Source organism: Nanorana parkeri, unplaced genomic scaffold, assembly GCF_000935625.1.
Source record: "Nanorana parkeri isolate BGI_ZX_2015 unplaced genomic scaffold, ASM93562v1 scaffold321, whole genome shotgun sequence".
Classification (NCBI taxonomy): Eukaryota; Metazoa; Chordata; class Amphibia; order Anura; family Dicroglossidae; genus Nanorana; species Nanorana parkeri.
The window spans coordinates 1,548,897-1,567,816 of NW_017306589.1; the positions used below are offsets into that span (position 1 = coordinate 1,548,897).

An 18,920-nucleotide genomic window follows, 5' to 3' on the forward strand; every position below is an offset into this window, starting at 1 on the left:
GTATGCTGTGTGCACTCCATGCTGTATACGGTATTCTTGTGTGTGCTGTGTGCACTCCATGCTGCATATTGTGAATTGTGAACTACTTCAGCAGTATAGGTTGCTGTTCGACCCTCCGCCTGCTGAAGTGCCCAAGGCAACCGCCTCTTCTGCCTACCCCTTGGCCTGGCCCTGGCTGTGTGTACTGTGTTTGCTGTGTGTTAGGTACTGTGTGCACTGTGTAGCCTCTGTGCTTTGTATGTTTGTGTCCTGTGCGTGGACTGTACATGCTCTGTTCTCTCCGTGCTGTGCATTCTGTGCACCCCGTGTGTGCTGTGTATGTCTGTGTCATGTGTGTGTTGTACATCCTGCATGCAGTGCACCCTGTGTGTGCTGTATATGTTTGTGTCCTGTGTGTGGACTGTACAGGCTCTGTTTTCTCTGTGCTGTATATCTTGTGTGCAGTGTACATCCTATGCCGTGCATTCCGTGCACCCTGTAATGTATGTTTGTGTGCGGTGTACATCCTGTGCTGTGCATTCTGTGCACCCTGTGTGTGCTGTGTAATGTTTGTGCCCTGTGTGCGGTGTACATCCTGTGCTGTGCAGACGGTTCATGTTCTGTTCTCTATGTGCTGTGTACATCCTGTGCTGTGCATTCTGTGCACTCTGTGTGTGCTGTGTATGTTTGCCTCCTGTGCACAGACTATACACGCTCTGTTCTCCCTGTGTTGTGTATCCTGTGTGCAGTGTACATCCTATGCCGTGCATTCCGTGCACCCTGTGTATGCTGTGTATGTTTGTGTCCTGTATGCGGTGTACATCTTGTGCTGTGCATTCTGTGCACCCTGTGTGTGCTATGTATGTTTGTGCCCTGTGTGCGGTGTTCATCCTGTACTCTGCATTCCGTGCACCCTGTGTGTGTGTTGTATATGTTTGCGTCCTGTGTACAGACTATACACGCTCTGTTCTCCCTGTGTTGTGTTCCTGTATGCGGTGTACATTGTACATCTTGTGCTGTGCATTCCGTGCACCCTGTGTGTGCCATGTATGTTTGTGCCCTGTGTGCGGTGTTCATCCTGTGCTCTGCATTCCGTGCACCCTGTGTGTGTGTTGTATATGTTTGCGTCCTGTGTACAGACTTTACACGCTCTGTTCTTCCTGTGCTGTGCATCCCGTGCGTGCTGTGTATGCTGCATCCTCTGTACAGTCTGAGTGCCTGCTCTATGTTTGGTGTTTGTGTGTGCTATAAATGGACCCCTCCCCCCCCCTTCACTTCCTGGGAATGTGACCCCAAATCAGTGGACTCCCGCAGGGGCACAGCGAGTAACATCAGCGTATCCTTAACTAATATGCAGGATAAAGGATATCGCTTGGAAAGGGCTGAACCATTTAAAGATGGAATATCATAGAGAAAATCATCCATTCTAATGGCGCTGCACTTATGTCTGTATTACCGCGGCACGGACAGAAAACGTCGGCGGTGGCGGCGGCTCGGAGCGTGCACAGAAAATCATAAATATGAAATTCTATTGTGAAAATAAATGGATTTTGTTGTGTTATCTGAAAACGGGCGGCACGTGGCTGCAATCTCCCAGGGCCTCATTTAAAATGAATGTTAAGCGTGCGCGTCGTATGAAGCAGCCCACTTACTGCATTTGATTTAAAAAAATGGAATTGTTTTGTTATTATGTCTGAGTTATGTTGTTTAAGTTGATTTTATAAAATATTCACGGTCTCCTTATTGCTCCCCTATTTATTGAGTGCGGTCGCGGCATCTGAATTTTTATTCTAGTCCATTCAAATCTCTCTCTCTCTACAATGTTTTTGTGTCTAATCAGAGAGATTTTATCAAAGCGGCTCGACAATCCCATGCACAAAAAGAGACGGCTCGGAGATTAAAGAGCCCCGGTCAGGGATGGCCATATGTCACAATCAGAATCTTCATATATAACCCAGCCTGGCTTCTTAGGGTTGGCAGTGTGTGCTGTTATTCACTTGTTTTCACTCCTTGTCCTTGTCAACCTGTAAGGCCCCCCCATGGGCTGTTACGGCTGTTACGTGAGACTGTTTTTGGGCTGCTGGAGGAGGGCAAAACTGTCATGTATATAACGCCTCTAGTTTGCTTTTTTTTGTTTTTAAGTGTCTGTTGTCAGCACTGAGCTCAGACAGGGGATAGGAAGGCCTGATATTGCTCTGGCATGGAAAGAATTCAGGTAAACAAAAAAATCAAGTAATCCTTGGAAGGTTAAAGCCCAACTCCGGGCTGCAATATTCACCTTACCTCCAATGCTGTTTCCTGCAATAATAGTGTTTTGGGTGCCGAGTAATGACCCGCCTCCCGGCTTCCTGATTGGCTGGGAAGCCGGTTTCCCTACCAATCACAATTGAGTCGGCCAAACAACATGTAGCCGGATTCCCGGGCAATCAGGAAGCTGGGCAGCATTTCATTACATGCTGCCTGGCTTCCTAACTGCCCGGGAAGCCGGCTTCATGCCAGCGGAAGCCTTGGTATCTGTACCCAGTATCAGCAAGTACTGAAAGCAAAATATCGGTACTCGTACTCGATACCGGAAAAAAAAGGGTATTAGCGCATCCCTAGTTTCAACCTCTGTTGAATTCCGTTCCATTGCATTTTTTTTTTTGCCAGTCTTTATTTTAATTAACAAGTCTTGAGTGGACAAAAATTTGTGCATTTTTTTTAACTTCCGTTGTGTTGCGTTGCAGTTACATCCGTTTTTGTTACATTACGTTATGCTGAGCGTCCTCTACTCTTTTTTATCACACTGCAAGAACAGAACATAGCGGTGTGAACTGGTGCCATTCACAGCAATTCATTTTTCGGTGCCGTTGCATTAGCACCCATTGAAAGTGCAATGTAATGGTTCGGGTGTGAATGGGGCCTAATTCAAGAATGCAAATCCAAAATATTACAGATGCCCATCTGCAGCTGGTTCGCTTTAAAGCTGCAAATCCTTATCTGTTATTCCACATATGTCCCTCTGAATAATAGCTGTTATATTCTGGGCAGTTGTTATAACTTTTACGCTGGCCATACACCCCTGCAGGCCGAACGATAGAAAAAAAATGCTTGTTTTTGGGGGGTTAGGGAAACAGCCCCCCCCCCCCCCCCCCGCGGGCTATTCAGTTTACACCCCCCCCCCCCCCCTGCTGGGCTATTGTATTGAATACCCAAACAGTCATTGTTCAGCCAAGAATTTTTGGACTGGTTCCTTTGACAAAATTCAATTCAGCACCCTGCTAGGAGGGAGAAGCAGGGTGAGCTGCTGGGTCACCGTTGGGAGGAGGAACAGGGTGAACTGAACTGCTGAGTCACTGCTGGGAAAGGGAGCAGGGGAGCTAAGCTGCAAGTACACTGCTGGAAGGGGGAGTAAATGACTTCGCTGCTGCTCCTGTAGACGTTGAGGATTAATTGCTCCACAGTGTCTACAGCTACAAAGGTCAGCGAGGGCTTATTTTTAAACCTCATTTACTGCTAGTTAACAAAATGTAAATTCTTGAGGCTAGGTTCACACCTAGGCGATCCGTGACCGCGCGGCAATCGTGCACCAAACCGTTCGGTCGCGGAGTCGCCCATCACAGCCAATCGCACTGGCGGTGACCGTATTTTCTAATGGTACCCCAGTCCGCGTCGTGTGTCGTGTACCTTTTTTTTCCGCAATTGCCACATGGATGTAACCCCATTGAAATCAATGGGGCCGCGCGGCAACCGGTGTGTGCACTCATCCGGTCCCGGGGCGCGTGTCCCGAGTGTCGCTTAGGTCTGAACCTAGCCTGAATGGTAATAGCCTGGTCACAGGTTCACTTTAAAGTAGATCTAAGTCAGTCAACTCTCTCAGTCAACTTAACATTGCATACCTGTTGTTTATAATTCATAGTGCTTAATCGAACCAAATGTTGTCTAGTTATGGTTTACATCTCCTTTAGGCCTAATTCACACTGCTAAGAGCCGGCCCGTACAGATCCGGGCGGCGTGCGCGGCCTTATCGGGCAGCCCTCGGGAAGGACAGGAGCTTCGTGTGATTGTACGCAGCAGCCTGTTCTTCTCTGTGGGAGTACACGGCCGTACACGGCCGCCCTACGCTCACCCCAAGTGCACGTCCGTGCGGGTGTCTGTACCCGTACGCAGATAGGATGGATCCTGTCTGCGTCCGAGCATGGACACCCGCACGGACGTGCAGTTCGGGTGAGCGTACAGCAGCGTACGGCAGCATACTCCCACAGAGAAGAACAGGCTGCTGCGTACAATCACACGCAGCACCTGTCCATCCCGGGAGCGGCCCGATACGGGCGTGCACGCCGCCCGGATCTGTACGGGCCGGCTCTTAGCAGTGTGAATGAGGCCTAAATGTCAAAAAAACACTGGTGTTTACTTCACATTATAAAGCAATAAACATTTTTGTTCCCCCCCTTTTTTTTTTTTTTGCTGCTTCTTGACTCTGTTGTTGTCATGACCGGAAGTGAGGGGAAATTACTCCAACAGGAACACACAGAGGTAAAACACCTGACAGGAGCATTAGTGCTTCCACATTATATTCAAAACTTTTTAAAAAAATGAAATTTAGCTTAGAGTTTCTATGAAAGAAAAGCCACAGAGAGGATATAGCACATAATACCGGTTGCGTCATACATATGTTATAGTTATTAACTCTCTTCACTAGTTTGCAGTGTGACAAGTGTCTGAAAGAAAAGTATCCTTGCTGCTCATAACAGCCAATTAAAATGCTTCCTTTCCATTCCTAACCCAACCTAGAAGAATGTCAGCTAGGATCTGATTGGTGCATTGTAGCCTTTTGCTTCCGATGCTTTTGTGCCAGAGTTCAGGAATCATCACTCGTGACATCACACATAGGGAAAGGTTCCGCACACGAGGTCCATGTGGATTTGGTGCTTTCAGCGGCCATTTTTGTGTTCTCTCCCAACAGGTTGATGCTGGTGGAGGAGGAGATCAGGAAGGATCACACGCACGAACCAATCGATATGAAGAGGAGACTTATCGAGGCTCAGGTGGAAATTACAATGTCATTGTGCCTTTCCGTGTCACATGCCCATCCCACCCTGTCTGTGTCTGTCATTTGAGGCGGGAGGGGCAGAAGAGAGTGCCAGCACCGAGGGGAAGTGCTGAAAGACATCTAGGGGGTGATTTACTAACCTAAACACACGCACGCACCAGGTGCGTGTGATTTTTACACAGCAAAACGTATTTATCAACCAAAAAGTCTCTAAAAGCATATTTCCACTAATGCCATATATGGAAAAATCATGCACATGATGCATATATAATGCTGCTTCACAGTTTAGACAAAAATGGTTAGCTCATGCATTTACATTCCTGCATTCATCAACGCAAGCAACACAACATAGAACTAATTTACACAACATCACCTTGCAATTCATGCAGGGCTTTGCACAACACACCTGCTGGGTGTGTACACACTACAAAGGTGTTTAGATTCCACTTATAGATCATGCTGGGAGGGAACACACTACAGAGGTGTATACATGTTCGTGGTGTGTTTATAAGGTTAGTAAATCAACCCCCTAGAGTCTGCAGGAGGAGGAAGAAGACCCTGCGTGTTAACACTTTAAGGCCCACAGAATCTGTGTCTGCCTCCTAAGCCTTACATGAAATGTCTTACAGTTTATTGTCTTTCTAAAGCAGCCACAGCCTAAGTAGAAAATGCTGTTCCCTTCCAGCATGCATCTCTGTGTTGAAACAGTGGTCTCTCTGCAGAGGTCAGACACCCCCCTACTGAATTAGACCTATAGCTCTGCAATAACCAAAGCTCATGCTCCTCACTGATTGGAGAGCTCTGACTCAAAAGTGGGCGTTTCAGACCTCTTCATAGAGACCACTGCTCCCCCACAGAGAGCAAGGACCCTTCTCTGCATCATGCTGGCAGGGGACAGACTTTTCCACTCAGGCCGTGGCTGATTTTTTGATGCCCCTAGAATGAACTAAGCACATTTACACTGAAAGTTCAGCTGGGATTTAAAGTGTATATGGTACAGATGCACATACCGGAGTAAGTGCATTCCCTGCACTTAAAGTAAACCTGGGTGTAAATGCATTGCTATGCCTTCAATGGGCCGTGCTATACCATTTGACTGCCAAACTGCCTCTAAGCGCAGAGATATGAAAATGTGGGAATAGGGACTTTCCCCGGCACTGGATTGCATATTTTGGATGACATTATTCATTAGGAAGTGAGGTGGTGGTAGTCGGAGTGGATCCATTTATATATATGAAGAGCGACTCCTGCTCCAGGGAGTATGCAGCAAGCAGGTGGGAGCTAAGCAAGGAAGGATCGATGGGATCTAGAAAAAGGTAGCGTCTGTTGTGATTCATAGTGGAGAATAGGCAAAAACTAAGGAAGGAAAACGAAACCAAGAACAAAAATGTAAAAAGTCCTTGGAAAAAGATTCCAACGATAATGGGCAGCATACGCCGCTAAGAGCATGGGGGGGAACTACAGCAGATGGTGAAAACGGCAGTTCCAAAACTGCCACTGTAGAACCAGAAGGAACCAGAAAATAGTAAACATAGTCTATACCTCACAGGGGTTGGGAATGTACAACACAGTTAATGCAGTGCATGGATTAGGAGCATAACATGCAGCATAGCGTATACAGTGCAATGGTCAGGAGTATATTGTACAACATAATGTATACAGTGCAGAGGTCAGGAGTATATTGTACAACATAATGTATATAGTGCAGAGGTCAGGAGTATATTGTACAACATAATGTATACAGTGCAGAGGTCAGGAGTATAACGCAGGACATTGCATAAACAGAGCAGGAGTATAAAGAACAACATAGAGTATAATGTACAGCATAGTGAATGCAGTGCGGGGATCGGGAGCATAACATACAGCATAGTGTATACCGTGCAATGGCCAGAAGTATAATGTACAACATAATGTACAGAGGTCAGGAGTATAATGTACAACATAGGATATACAGTGCAGGGGTCGGGAGTATAATGTACAACATAGGATATACGGTGCAGGGGTCGGGAGTATAATGTACAACATAGGATATACTGTGCAGGGGTCGGGAGTATAATGTACAACATAGGATATACTGTGCAGGGGTCGGGAGTATAATGTACAACATAGTGGATTCATTGCGGGGACAGGACTATGTAAAATACAGCACTGTGTATAGAGTGCAGTGGTCAGTAACACTGTGCTCCTTGCTGTTGGTCAGTGAGGGAAAATATGCCCCAAAGCTGGTGTAAGAAAGTGTAGTAATAGATCACAATCACCTCTATCCGAAATAGGCTAGCCTTTTTACCGCCACTCACCCCCAGTGACCAGGTGTCTGTGTGGGTGCACAATGTGGGTGATCTGCTTGAGTATCAAAAATAATAAAACAAACTGGAGAATGCTATTCATCCCATAACCAAGAATAACCAAACAAAAACGATACACCTATAGACGTGGTTGCCGTAGGTTAGCAAAAGGCTCATGCGGTGTGGATGCAAAAATGATTTCATATATAAATAGTATAAGAAAAAACATTCCACAAACTGTCATTAAGATTAAACAAACTTTCCACCAATAAAAATAATCTTGTCACCAGCACGTATCTCCCAATGTCCACACCACACATACCACCTACCGCTAATAAGGACTGTTGTCAATCTGCACTCAAGTCCTTCTGCAGCTCAACTAGGACTATCACAAGGCTCTAATAGATCAATCATGGCAGTACATGAGGTCCTGAGATAAGATTAATGGGTAAAGATGATCTGTTATCAAATATCCAACAGGTTTCCGCAAGTTAAAACCTGTGTAGATAATAAAGGTGCTCTATGGTATGACATCACCCCACCACTGAATAGAATGCACTTATCAATGGCTCCTAATAGACTATGTAAGAGCGCAGAAATCAGTGTCCATACATTGCGCTTAATGCCCAGCTCAGATGGTGATGGTGGACGGGATATCTGTTTTGGGTGGGTGGGATTTGCATATGAATAAGCCACAGGATATGCATATGAATGAACAGTGGGCACAATGTAAAATGGCCGGGCTGGGAAGAGGTAGTAACAGACAGACTCGGCAATCCTCACGCTGTGATCCTGCAACACAGCCTTCCAGGGACAGCTACATTAAAAGGGTAACTGTCCCAGCAAAACTGGGTCTGTTTTACTTGTGTTAAAGCTTTGTGAATTGGGCACTTATAAATTATATTGCAGCCACTGTAGCCTAGATAAATTGAGCCTTATAGGTATCACATGTCTATAGGAATACTGGATACTAAATATATATTTTTTTGAAATGAGGTTGCAGGTTTTTAAAGTGAACCTGTTCTTTGTCCTTGCCAAGCTAAAGCAAACATTACCTTTAATTGTGGCCATGCCAGTTGCTTGTACCTAACATCCCTTCACTCCGCTGCTGCTTTCTTTAGCTGCTGTAAGTGAAGAGAAATACCTACTACTTTAAGGTATGGGAAGCCAGGGATTCGTTTCCCCCACATCCTTGCCCACTTGGGCACCCAGCACTATCACTTGGGGTGCAGTAAAAGAGTCCCCCAGCCCTGTGTAAGCTCCCAGGCAAAGCAACTCATAATACAAGGCTTCATTTCCTCACTCCAGGGGACCAAACAGTATGGCGAGGAGCACAGGGAAGAGAGAAATAAGCAACTGCAGGGGTCAGGATGAGACTGACATGGACATTACTTGATAGTTGATAGGTTGATTGGTGCTGCAGCCCAGAAAACATCTGCATCTGCTGTGTAGTTATGACAGGTGCATATTAGGACATGGTAAGTACAGAAAGTATCATTATATCACCTGTCTTGTGTCTTTACAATGCCATTATCATCGTTTGGATAGTTACACTGTTGTTGTGTTGATTTGTAAAATGTATTAATGCTGGATTTCTTTAGTTCCTGAGAAGAGGAACTTTACCCCAACAGATATTTTTTTTTTCATTTTGGGTGACATATCCAGAATTCACCAAGTCTTTGTAGGTGTTTGGGATCTTGGCATTTTGCTATCCCTCCTTCCATCCACTCGATGGTTATTAGAACAAGCATGGAAATTTAAATCTAGCTTTTGGTGTCATCTTCTAAAGTGAGTTCTCCATTTACACTATATAGCCAAAAGTTTGTTGACACCTGACCATTACACCTATATGAGACGGCTGAACGTATCAGTTCAATGCCATATTCATTAATACGAAGTTGGTCCCCTTTAGTGGCTATAACATCTTCCACTCTTTTGGGAAGGCTTTCCACAAGAAATTGGAGTGTGTTTGTGGAAATGTTACATGGTAGAAAAGTCACTCGCACTCCAATGAGAATTTCAGTCAATGTTCTTTATTGACAAAAGAATTGTCATGTCGTTTACATCGCATCACATAGCACTCCTGACAGGATATGACCCAAGATAATGGGTGGCTGCTGAGATGACAGCAGATGCCTCTGCAGATCAGAATCACGTAGTAGAAAAGTCACTCGCATTACCCTTGTGGTAACAGTTTGCTGAAGGCCTTCTTCTGTGTCCCCCGTGCACAAAACCAGCTCCATAAAGACATGGTTTGAGGAATTTGGTGTGGAGGAACTCAACTGGCCTCTACAGAGCCCTGACCACAACCCTACTGAACACCCTTGGGATGAATTGGAACACCAATTGTGAGCCAGGTCTTATGCAACATCAGTACCTGACCTCAAAGATGCTCCTTTGGCTGAATGGGAAAATATTTCCACAAATAATTCAAGCAGATCCCATCGCACTCCTGACAGGATATCCCAAGATAATGGGTGGGTGCTGAAATGACAGCAGATCCCATTTCAGATCAGTATCACATTGTAGAAAAGTCACTCGCACTCCAATGAGAATTTCAGTCAATGTTCTTTACTGACAAAAGAATTGTCACATCATATAGCAAGGTTTCAGAACTGTATAGGTCCCTTCTTCAGGCAAACAAAGTGTAACATTCAAAACAACAGTGCAGGTATATATACAGCAGTGAAACACCAAAAAACAATCAAAAACCATTGGAACCTCCCCTTGGTTTTTGGTGTTTCACTGCTGTATATATACCTGCACTGTTTTGATTGTTACACTTTGTTAGCCTGACAAAGGGACCTATACTGTTCCGAAACCTTGCTATACGATGTGACAATTCTTTTGTCAATAAAGAACATTGACTGAAATTCTCATTGGAGTGCAGGTGACTTTTCTACTATGTGATACTGATCTGAAGAGGGATCTGCTGTCATCTCAGCACCCACCCATTATCTTGGGTTATATCATGTCAGGAGTGCGATGGGATCTACTTGAATTATGGAAATGTTTTCCCATTCAGCCAAAGGAGCATCTTTAAGGTCAGGTACTGATGTTGTATAAGACCTGGCTCACAATCGGTGTTCCAATTCATCCCAAAGGTGTTCAGTAGGGTTGTGGTCAGGGCTCTGTAGAGGCCAGTTGAGTTCCTCGAATTCACCCAACCATGTCTTTATGGAGCTGGTTTTTGTGCACGGGGACACAGAAGAAGGCCTTCACCAAATTGTTACCACAAAGTTCGAAGTGCACAATTGTCTAAAATATCTTTGGATGCTGTACCGTTAATATTACCCCCTCACTGGAAATACGTGAGCTTAATAATTTGGAAGGGTGTCCCAATACATTTGACCATTCTGTATAGTGTAGGTGTGATGGTCATGTGTCTACAAACTTCAGGCGACATAGTGTATATCTATGAAGACTCACTAGAGGGCACATGACACAGTGGTTTGTCATGCTCAAGTGCAGGGTTGGCCAAACTTTGATCCATTCCTCAAGCTGTGGTGAGACATTGCCACAGGCATGACCTTCAGAGGCTGAGGCTTAATGGAATTTGTAGTTGTAGGACCAAAGTTGGGCTACCCCTGCTCTAGTGGATGTTTTATAGGAATATATGGAGAATAGACAAGTTCAATCACTGCTGTCCTGGAGATGAGGGAAATGTCCCAGGAACATAAGGGGTTGTAAAGACCTGGCAGAGATCAATCATTGCTCAGCTACACCTCAACAGAAAAATATGTTTTGGGTAGAGCTTGCTTTAGTAGTGCTATAATTCTTCATGTTTAATGTGCCTACAATTCTATTTGTTTTTTCATCTTTTGCGTGCCTCTTATGTGCTGACAGTAAATGCTGCCATTGTGCACCTAATGCTTGAAAGTGCCCCATGAATAGCAACCAACCAGCCTATCTTTCCCAAGTGCAAGCTGGACAGCACACATTGTTCTCGTTTCATGCACACTTGATCATTGAATCTGACCGTTTTCATTCCTCCAATGTCTGAAGTCGTCCTTCAGAGCAACACAAATAGTATATTCTCCATCATACATCCAATCATTCCCGATGTCAAAAGTTTTTACCAAAAGTACACCATTATTACTCCATAATTTGCTTTCATCTTTAATTTCATCCAAGCAAATTGGTCAGAAGTGATTAAGATAGTATTGAATAGATCATTTCTGCATTCCTTCATAGCGGTCAGATTGATACATGTATGCAGATATTCAACTGTGACTTGCAGAGTTCTGAAACCTATAATAGCCAATCAGATCTCAGATCAGTGAAACCAGCTTGGTGAGAGATTGGTTGCTTGCTATGGCTTCCTGCACGCAGTGTCTTTCTAGCTTAGGCATGTTATATGCAATTATTTAGTATTTATTTAGTATTTGTATTATTTATTTAGTTATTTATATTTAGTTATTAAGTGTATATTTAGTATTTGTTTCCAGGTATCGTGCCATATTGTTAATAACGTAGGGCAGCCATATGCAGTTATTACAGATGTCTTACTTAGAACAAGGGACATCTACCCATACTCAACCATGCCTGGACATTCTATGATCTATGAGTGAACTCAGCTGACACTAGATAGTGGAAGTTAACACTTCCTTCCCTTTTTCCATAGAAAAAGGCAGGGTCGCCACCCAATTGCACTGTATTGATGCGACAGCCAATTAGCAGGATGGGTTGTGACAGCTGGAAGCACCCAGTATTACCCCCTCCAGTGCTATCCTTGCCCAATCAGAACACGTGAATCTTAGAATGGGCCAGAACTGAGTAGTGTATGGGATATCACTTGTAATAAGAGATATATGTTGGCTGCTATTGCTGACCTCTTTCTAAAAAAGCCAGTTGCTCTCTGTCATTCTGACCCTCCAGCTCAAGTGCCTTTTGTATCACTGACCTGGAATGAGTATGCATCCATTCAAGACAGAGCATATAATCAGCCTATTCGTTCTGGGTAAGTGAGCCAAAGGATCACGTAGCGTTTTCTGGATGAGGCTAGTAATAGCATCCTCCATATTTCCCTTTTTTTATTTTAAAGATACACTGTCAACTACCCATTCAGGGCAGAGTTGACAGTGCCTATTGGTAGCCCCACCCCTTGCCCCCCAGCAAGTTATACTGACCAATCTGGGCTCCCTTGCCACCTCTCTGCTGCAGAAGGCCACCCAAAGTACTGGTGTTGTAAGGTGCCGGAGCTTACCATGGTGGATGAGGTCACTTCCCTTCCACACACGTGACCATGTTCAGGCCACTTGACCACTGAGACCTGAGTACTGTCATAGGGAGGTCACATGCTCCCTATATACGGGAAGTCCTATTCTGAGTAATGGAGAAACAGAACAGAGAGCTGGCAAGGGAGTGTAGATAGGTAAGTATATGTTACACTGTCAACTACCCATTCAGGGCAGAGTTGACAGTTCCTATTGGTAGCCCCCCCTCACCCCGCCCAGCAAGTTATATTGACCAATCTGGGCTCCCTTGCCACCTCTCTGCTGCAGAAGGCCACCCAAAGTACTGGTGTTGTAAGGTGTCGGAGCTTACCTTGGTGGATGAGGTCACTTCCCTTCCACACACATGACCATGTTCAGGCCACTCGACCACTGAGACCTGAGTACTGTCATAGGGAGGTCACATGTTCCCTATATACGGGAAGTCCTATTCTGAGTAATGGAGAAACAGAACAGACAGGTGGCAAGGGAGTGGGCAAAGGGCTCTTCAAATTGGCCTAACACAGTCTCAAGCTCAGCACACAAGTTACAATCAGACTGTACAATCTCCTTTAGGTCTACCAACAAGTGTGCAGTGGAAGGGCCAGTCTGATTGGATACAAAGTAATTAAAATAGTTCAAGTAGATCCTCATATGAAATAGTTTTGTTATATCTAAAGTTGATTGTACAAGGATTATAGGATCTGATGGTAACATTTATGGTGAGCCTTAGTTAGATCTGGCAGCTCAAATGTTATAAGTTACGTAGAGTCGAGGATCTACATGATTGGATAGACTTTGGGTTGAATATTTAGGACGGTTCTCATACGATGATGAAATGTTGGTTGTTTTTTGGGAATCCTTTGATGAAAAATTGTAAAAATATATACTATATCATGTATCAGCCAATCAGATTGCATCAATCATTCCCTGCGTGGATGCAATAAGAAATGTGATTGGTTTCCTGTCAGAAACAGCTCTGCTTCTACTTTACCATTGCTCCGGTTTCCATACATGAGTCCATTGTATGGATGATGTGCTGGTGCCGGGTTCTCCACATCAGGGTAGGAGTTTAGAAGCTTATTTGTTTTCCTACATTGTTTTTTTTCATATTACTTTCTTTATTAATTTTTAAAGTTGGATTTTTCTTTTGGGTCAGCTATCTCCACCGGACTGCACACAGCTACCATGGTGCTGGTTGGAGCCGATTTGTCCATCTTTTGTCCACTTTTCAAGATCATGTCCAATAAACATGTGTTTTGTTTATGCAAATTGAACTGTAACAGCCTACTGATTAAAGTGACCCTGTCATGAGAGAAGCTACAATGCATCAATAATGCTTCCCGGCTGTATCTATCATCAATACTTTTTGAATTATAGATCGGGAACACGTGAGCAGTCAGGAAAGTCTCAGTATGCCGTACTTTTTCTAGGTCACCAACTGCGACACCATTGAGGCCAACACATCGGAATGACAGCCTAGGAAGTGGTATTTTCAGAAGAAGGGTTTAGCAATGGCAGCCTACATTAATTTCCCATGGCAGGTTTAAAAGAAACAAAAGCATGGACACACGGCCCTCCAATAGCTGATTAAGTACGTCTATTTATTAACATACGTGCTGCATTGCAAATACATTTAATACGATGTCACTTGTTTCTGCCTGATGAAGGGGATCCTTTGCGACCCCGAAACATTCCATTAAGTGTATTTGCTATGCAGCACGTACGTTAATAAATAGACGTTCTTAATCAGCTATTGGAGGGCCGGTGTCCATGCCTTTGTTTATATGACGAGACGGTTGACAATTGCTGACAACCGCAGCACCTATCTTATCACATTGGAATAGCGGCATCTGAGTGCAGTGGGTATATGGACTATATCAGGTTTAAAAGAAAGAGATCTATGAAGTCTGCCATCATTAAACTCCTTTTGAATATAGTAGGTGGGTGTCATGCTAGTCTCAGTCTTCATTTATTTGGGTCAGGGGACACAGATCGGGTGTTCTGGCTTCTCTTTGACGTTCCAAATCGGCATCTGCTAATCTTTGACTATCCCAATCACAGTCAATAATCAGGAGGTGAACGACTCAAAAAGTATTGAAGCAAGAAGATCAGCATGACAGGCAATTGCAGAAGGAGTTTGGCAGTGCCAGCCTCTGTATTTCTCTCATGACAGGTTTGCCTCCAGTAATGTTCACAGCAGTTGTATTAATGTACCTGTGATAGTTAAATTACCAGCCGGCATCTTATATCTCTCAAAGACCAGTGGTGAGATTCCTCCACAGCAGTCTGTGCCTCTGCCCCTCCCACAAGGTGAAGAAGGTGTCCCTCTCTCACTGCTGAAATCGAATGGAAAGTCACTCGCACTTCGGATAAATACCAAGTCAACCTCTTTATTGACTGTAGTGGTGTCACATATCAAGGCGACGTTTCGGAAACCAAGTGGTCCCTTCTTCAGTTTGCCTGAAGAAGGGACCACTTGGTTCCGAAACGTCGCCTTGATATGTGACACCACTACAGTCAATAAAGAGGTTGACTTGGTATTTATCCGGAGTGCGAGTGAATTTCCATTTGATTTTTGCATGATTTCGCAGAGTCATCTGCTGTCACTGCAGCATCCACCCTATGTTGGGTTTTCATTCCGGTTCAGGAGTGCGATGGGACACACTTTTTGTTGACCTCTCTCACTGCTGGACTTGCCAATTGTTTGTTTTCTTCAACTTTAAATCTGTTGGGGTACACCATTATTTGGCCAGTAGCTGAAAGAGTTCAGGCTAACAAGATATTCAACAAGCTAACCAGAGGAGCCTCAAAGAGACGGATGAGGACTATCATGTGATTTGCCCCTTTAGAAACTACTTAAAGGCCATCTTGGGGCAAAGCTCCCTTTAGAGAGGCTGTCTATCAGATCCATTAGATAGGTGGTGTAGTGGCCAGCTGAAGTAACTAGCATGACAGGCTGACAACACTACTGCTAATTGTGAGTCAGTGGCTCAGGGCCCATTCACACTTAAGTGTTTTGTTGTAGTGCATTATTGCATGTGCATCAAAGTGCATTGTGGTATGCATTAACGTGCATTGTGCCAAGGCAACTTATCATTGTGAATGGGCTGCCAATGGAGTACAATGGATGAAAAACCATATGTGACCCTTTTTGTTAGCAATCCACACCAACACGTGGTATATACATTGCGGTGTTCTAGGGTGCATTGGGCTGTAGACAATGGGGATTTATATCCTTTGTGGGTATTGAGGAATATATTTGAATGAAGATTTTATCTGTCTGAAGTTCCCATTGTATTTTTACAGTAAACTCCATAACAAGGACTAGAGGCCACCACCTAAAACTGGTGAAGAAAAGATTTAAAGGAGAACTATGAGGCGAGGGATTTTCACTCAGCCTCATAATCTGAGCCGACCTGTATCAATGAAACTGTCACAGGTCGGCTCAGTAGATCGGGAAGTGAGTGAACACATACCGTAGCTCGCTCACTTCTCGATCTATCCCTGCAGAGAGCCGTGACTGTCACTCACGGCTCCCTGCAGGGGTTCCCCCTCCTCTGTCCGATCCTCCAGCGATGACTGGCGGAACGGACGGGGGAGGGGCGGGCACAGCTGGCTCTGCCTCTGGATAGGCAGAGCCAGCTGTCAATCCCACAGCTGGGTGGATCCAAACAGTAATGTCGGGATCTGTCCCGGCTGCGGCATCTCAGTATATAGGGAGCTGTAACTCGCGGTATACTGTGCTTTGGGTCATGAGAGAACGCTAGTTTGTGTTCTCCCGTGACCCTTAGGAGAACTATGGGGAAAAGCCGTGACCCCATAGTTCTCCTTTAATCACAAGGGGTGTAGTGGCTTTTTTTTCAGTTAGAGCGGTTAAATTCTGGAACTCGCTGCCACAAGAAGTGGTGTCAGCAGAGAATTTTGAATCATTCAAAAAGCATTTAGATACCTTCCTCAGAGACTGTAACATACAGGGGTACAGGTACTCTTAAAAACAAGGTCACACAGGGACTAGTGTACACACACACACACATATGCACAATCACACACAGACACACAAAGGTTGAACTTGATGGACCTGTGTCTTTATTCAACCTCAAATACTATGTAACTATGTAAGTTCAGCTTTAAGAAAATAGTATACAGTGATGCCAAATATACTGAAAAATAGATGAAGGGTTTACATACACTTTAAATACAGTAAAGATCTGGAAGGGAGTCTGGGACTACAATGTGAAAGCTGCAGCAATGTTCAGAGCTGTGGACTCAGAGTCGTGAGATCTCACTAATGGTATCCTTGAGAGATATAAGACAACCTAACAGCAGCCAAGACTGTTTATTTTGCTTTGCATAGAGCTAGGAATGGTTAGAGCCCCTGGTCGATTTTTATTATTGCCTGTGCCCTTCTGGGGGAATTTACCCTCACTTCCTGTCAGGACGTGATGGGAAATCTCTCCAATGGGAACATAAAATTATAGTGTGAAATGGTTAGAAATGTCTGACAATGTTTGTATTAATTTTGTGCCATCCTGTCTTAGTGATGACCAGATCCCTCATCTCCTGCCCTGGTGACCCAGGAACTGAGGGATCATCTCTCTAATGGGATAACAGACAAAAATAAATAACTGACAAGGTTTAACACTTACTAAAAAAAAAGAAAATATTAAAATGTTTTAACTTGAGAGAATATCCCAAATATTCAGTCAGTTTTTGATGGTTTGACCCATATTTACATGGATACTGCAGTACTGTAGCCACACTATTGTGTGTGACAGTAAGAGCCATTTTACCTTCTGGCGCTTTGATAACTATAGTTCATCAATTGCTGTTTTTTCTGTAGTTTGTTGCCTTCCTAGAGATACATATGTATGTACATCTATGGATGCCATGACCTTACATTAGTAAGTAAGCTCTCTCTCCCCCTCTCCCCCTACAGGAGAAGAAGTTTCCCTCCGTGGGTTCAGCAGACCTGCGTCTGAGGCTGGCGACACCATGGAATGGGGCCCTTCCACCTCTGCCTCCTCGACTCCAAATCACAGAAAATGGAGACTTTCTAAACTCAAGTGACCACCACTAACCGGAGCTGAGGGGTCCATTCAGGAGCCTGGGGGGGAGGAAGGGGAACTGGAATTCCCCCACTGAGGCATCTGTCCATGGGCCCGTAGGAAAGGGGGCTGGGAACCCCCTTTCCTCCATGACTCTGACATCGTCCCTCTGCGCCGTCTAGACCTGCGGCCGACAATCTGTGTGACCCCGGACACACTTGGGAAGTGGAGAGGAGAGAGAAGGGGACATCGCACTGAACTTAGCCTAAGACCCCCCTTGACCATATAAACTCGTTTCCTAAGCCTTTGTTCTGTTTGGACTCCTAAAATCTATAAATTCCTCTGTTTTGTTCTAAAAAAAATTTCAGTTGGCCCTCTTAAGTCTCCCGATCTCCCCCCTCCTCGCTCTCTGTCTCAGGTCTGACCGCCCTGGGATTTCGCACTGACAGATCTGCACTGTAGGGGGTACCTTGCCAAATCCATAGTCTCATCCTTTCCACCCTCTACCCTCATTTTATCTCCAGTTTCATAACACCGTTCTTTATGATTTGACTGCCATTCACCATAACTTCATCATTCATGAGCTACCTTTTCTGTGTGATAATGGTCAAAAAGGTCATGTGATTGATTGAGTTGGCTCCTGTTGACTCTGGTCATAGCGGGAATAGCGCAAAAGAAAGGAGGTTTACGTTAGAATATGATTCAATGTGGAATGAGCGAAGAGAACATTGTAAAAAGTCACTGCTATGTTAAGCAGAGGGGAAACGTCAAAATTGGTCCCTACCAATGGTAGGAAAGAGATTGGATCGAGAGGTCATTAAAGTGTACCTGTGGCAATTCAGTTGGCTGGACAATAATTTAGAACTGGAAGCCCACCAATTCACCAGGAACCTAGCATGCAAGCAGAAAATGGTCTCAGTGCACAATATAGCTATCTTGCTTGTGTCTTGATGCCAGGTACACTTTAAGGACCTAAGACAGAAAAATAAAAAAGGAAGGCCATCAAAAGAAAGGAAAACTCTTTTAGAGGGTTATCTCACATATCCTGTTATACCTCCTTTACACGAGCAGCTCTTCTGGGAGACTTGAGATCATTGGATTCTTATCAATATTATTATTATTATCGAAAATTTTATTTATTTCTTGAAATCTGTCAGTCCGAGTGGAGCCGAACGAGTGATAGGAGTCTCCCGCCCAAAGAACTTACAATCTAACTCCACTTCCTGTGACACGGGGAGTTTATACATAACTTGGCCTCAAAGGTCACGTGGGACTTGTGTTTTGGATGGGGGGAGGGAGGTGGACGAAAGGGAACTCGTTCCGACCCATAATCGGAGGTTGGTGCCATAAAAAAACTTGCAGG

At 44.5% G+C, this 18,920-nt stretch overlaps 1 protein-coding gene across 4 annotated transcripts in view; it reads left to right on the top strand.

Moving 5' to 3' along the window:
* SYNGAP1 (synaptic Ras GTPase activating protein 1) overlaps positions 1-18,914 on the top strand; it is a 214,219-nt gene extending 195,305 nt beyond the window's left edge. For 2 of the 4 annotated variants that reach the window (XM_018558134.1, XM_018558137.1), the window contains 2 exons: positions 4,925-5,006; positions 17,450-18,914. In XM_018558134.1, the coding sequence (XP_018413636.1) occupies positions 4,925-5,006; positions 17,450-17,589 (222 nt within the window). In that variant the 3' untranslated portion in view covers positions 17,590-18,914. Of the gene's footprint in view, positions 1-4,924; positions 5,007-17,448 lie in introns of all 4 variants that reach the window. The other 2 variants (XM_018558136.1, XM_018558135.1) reach the window with 1 other exon arrangement.
* The last annotated feature ends 6 nt before the right edge of the window (positions 18,915-18,920 follow it).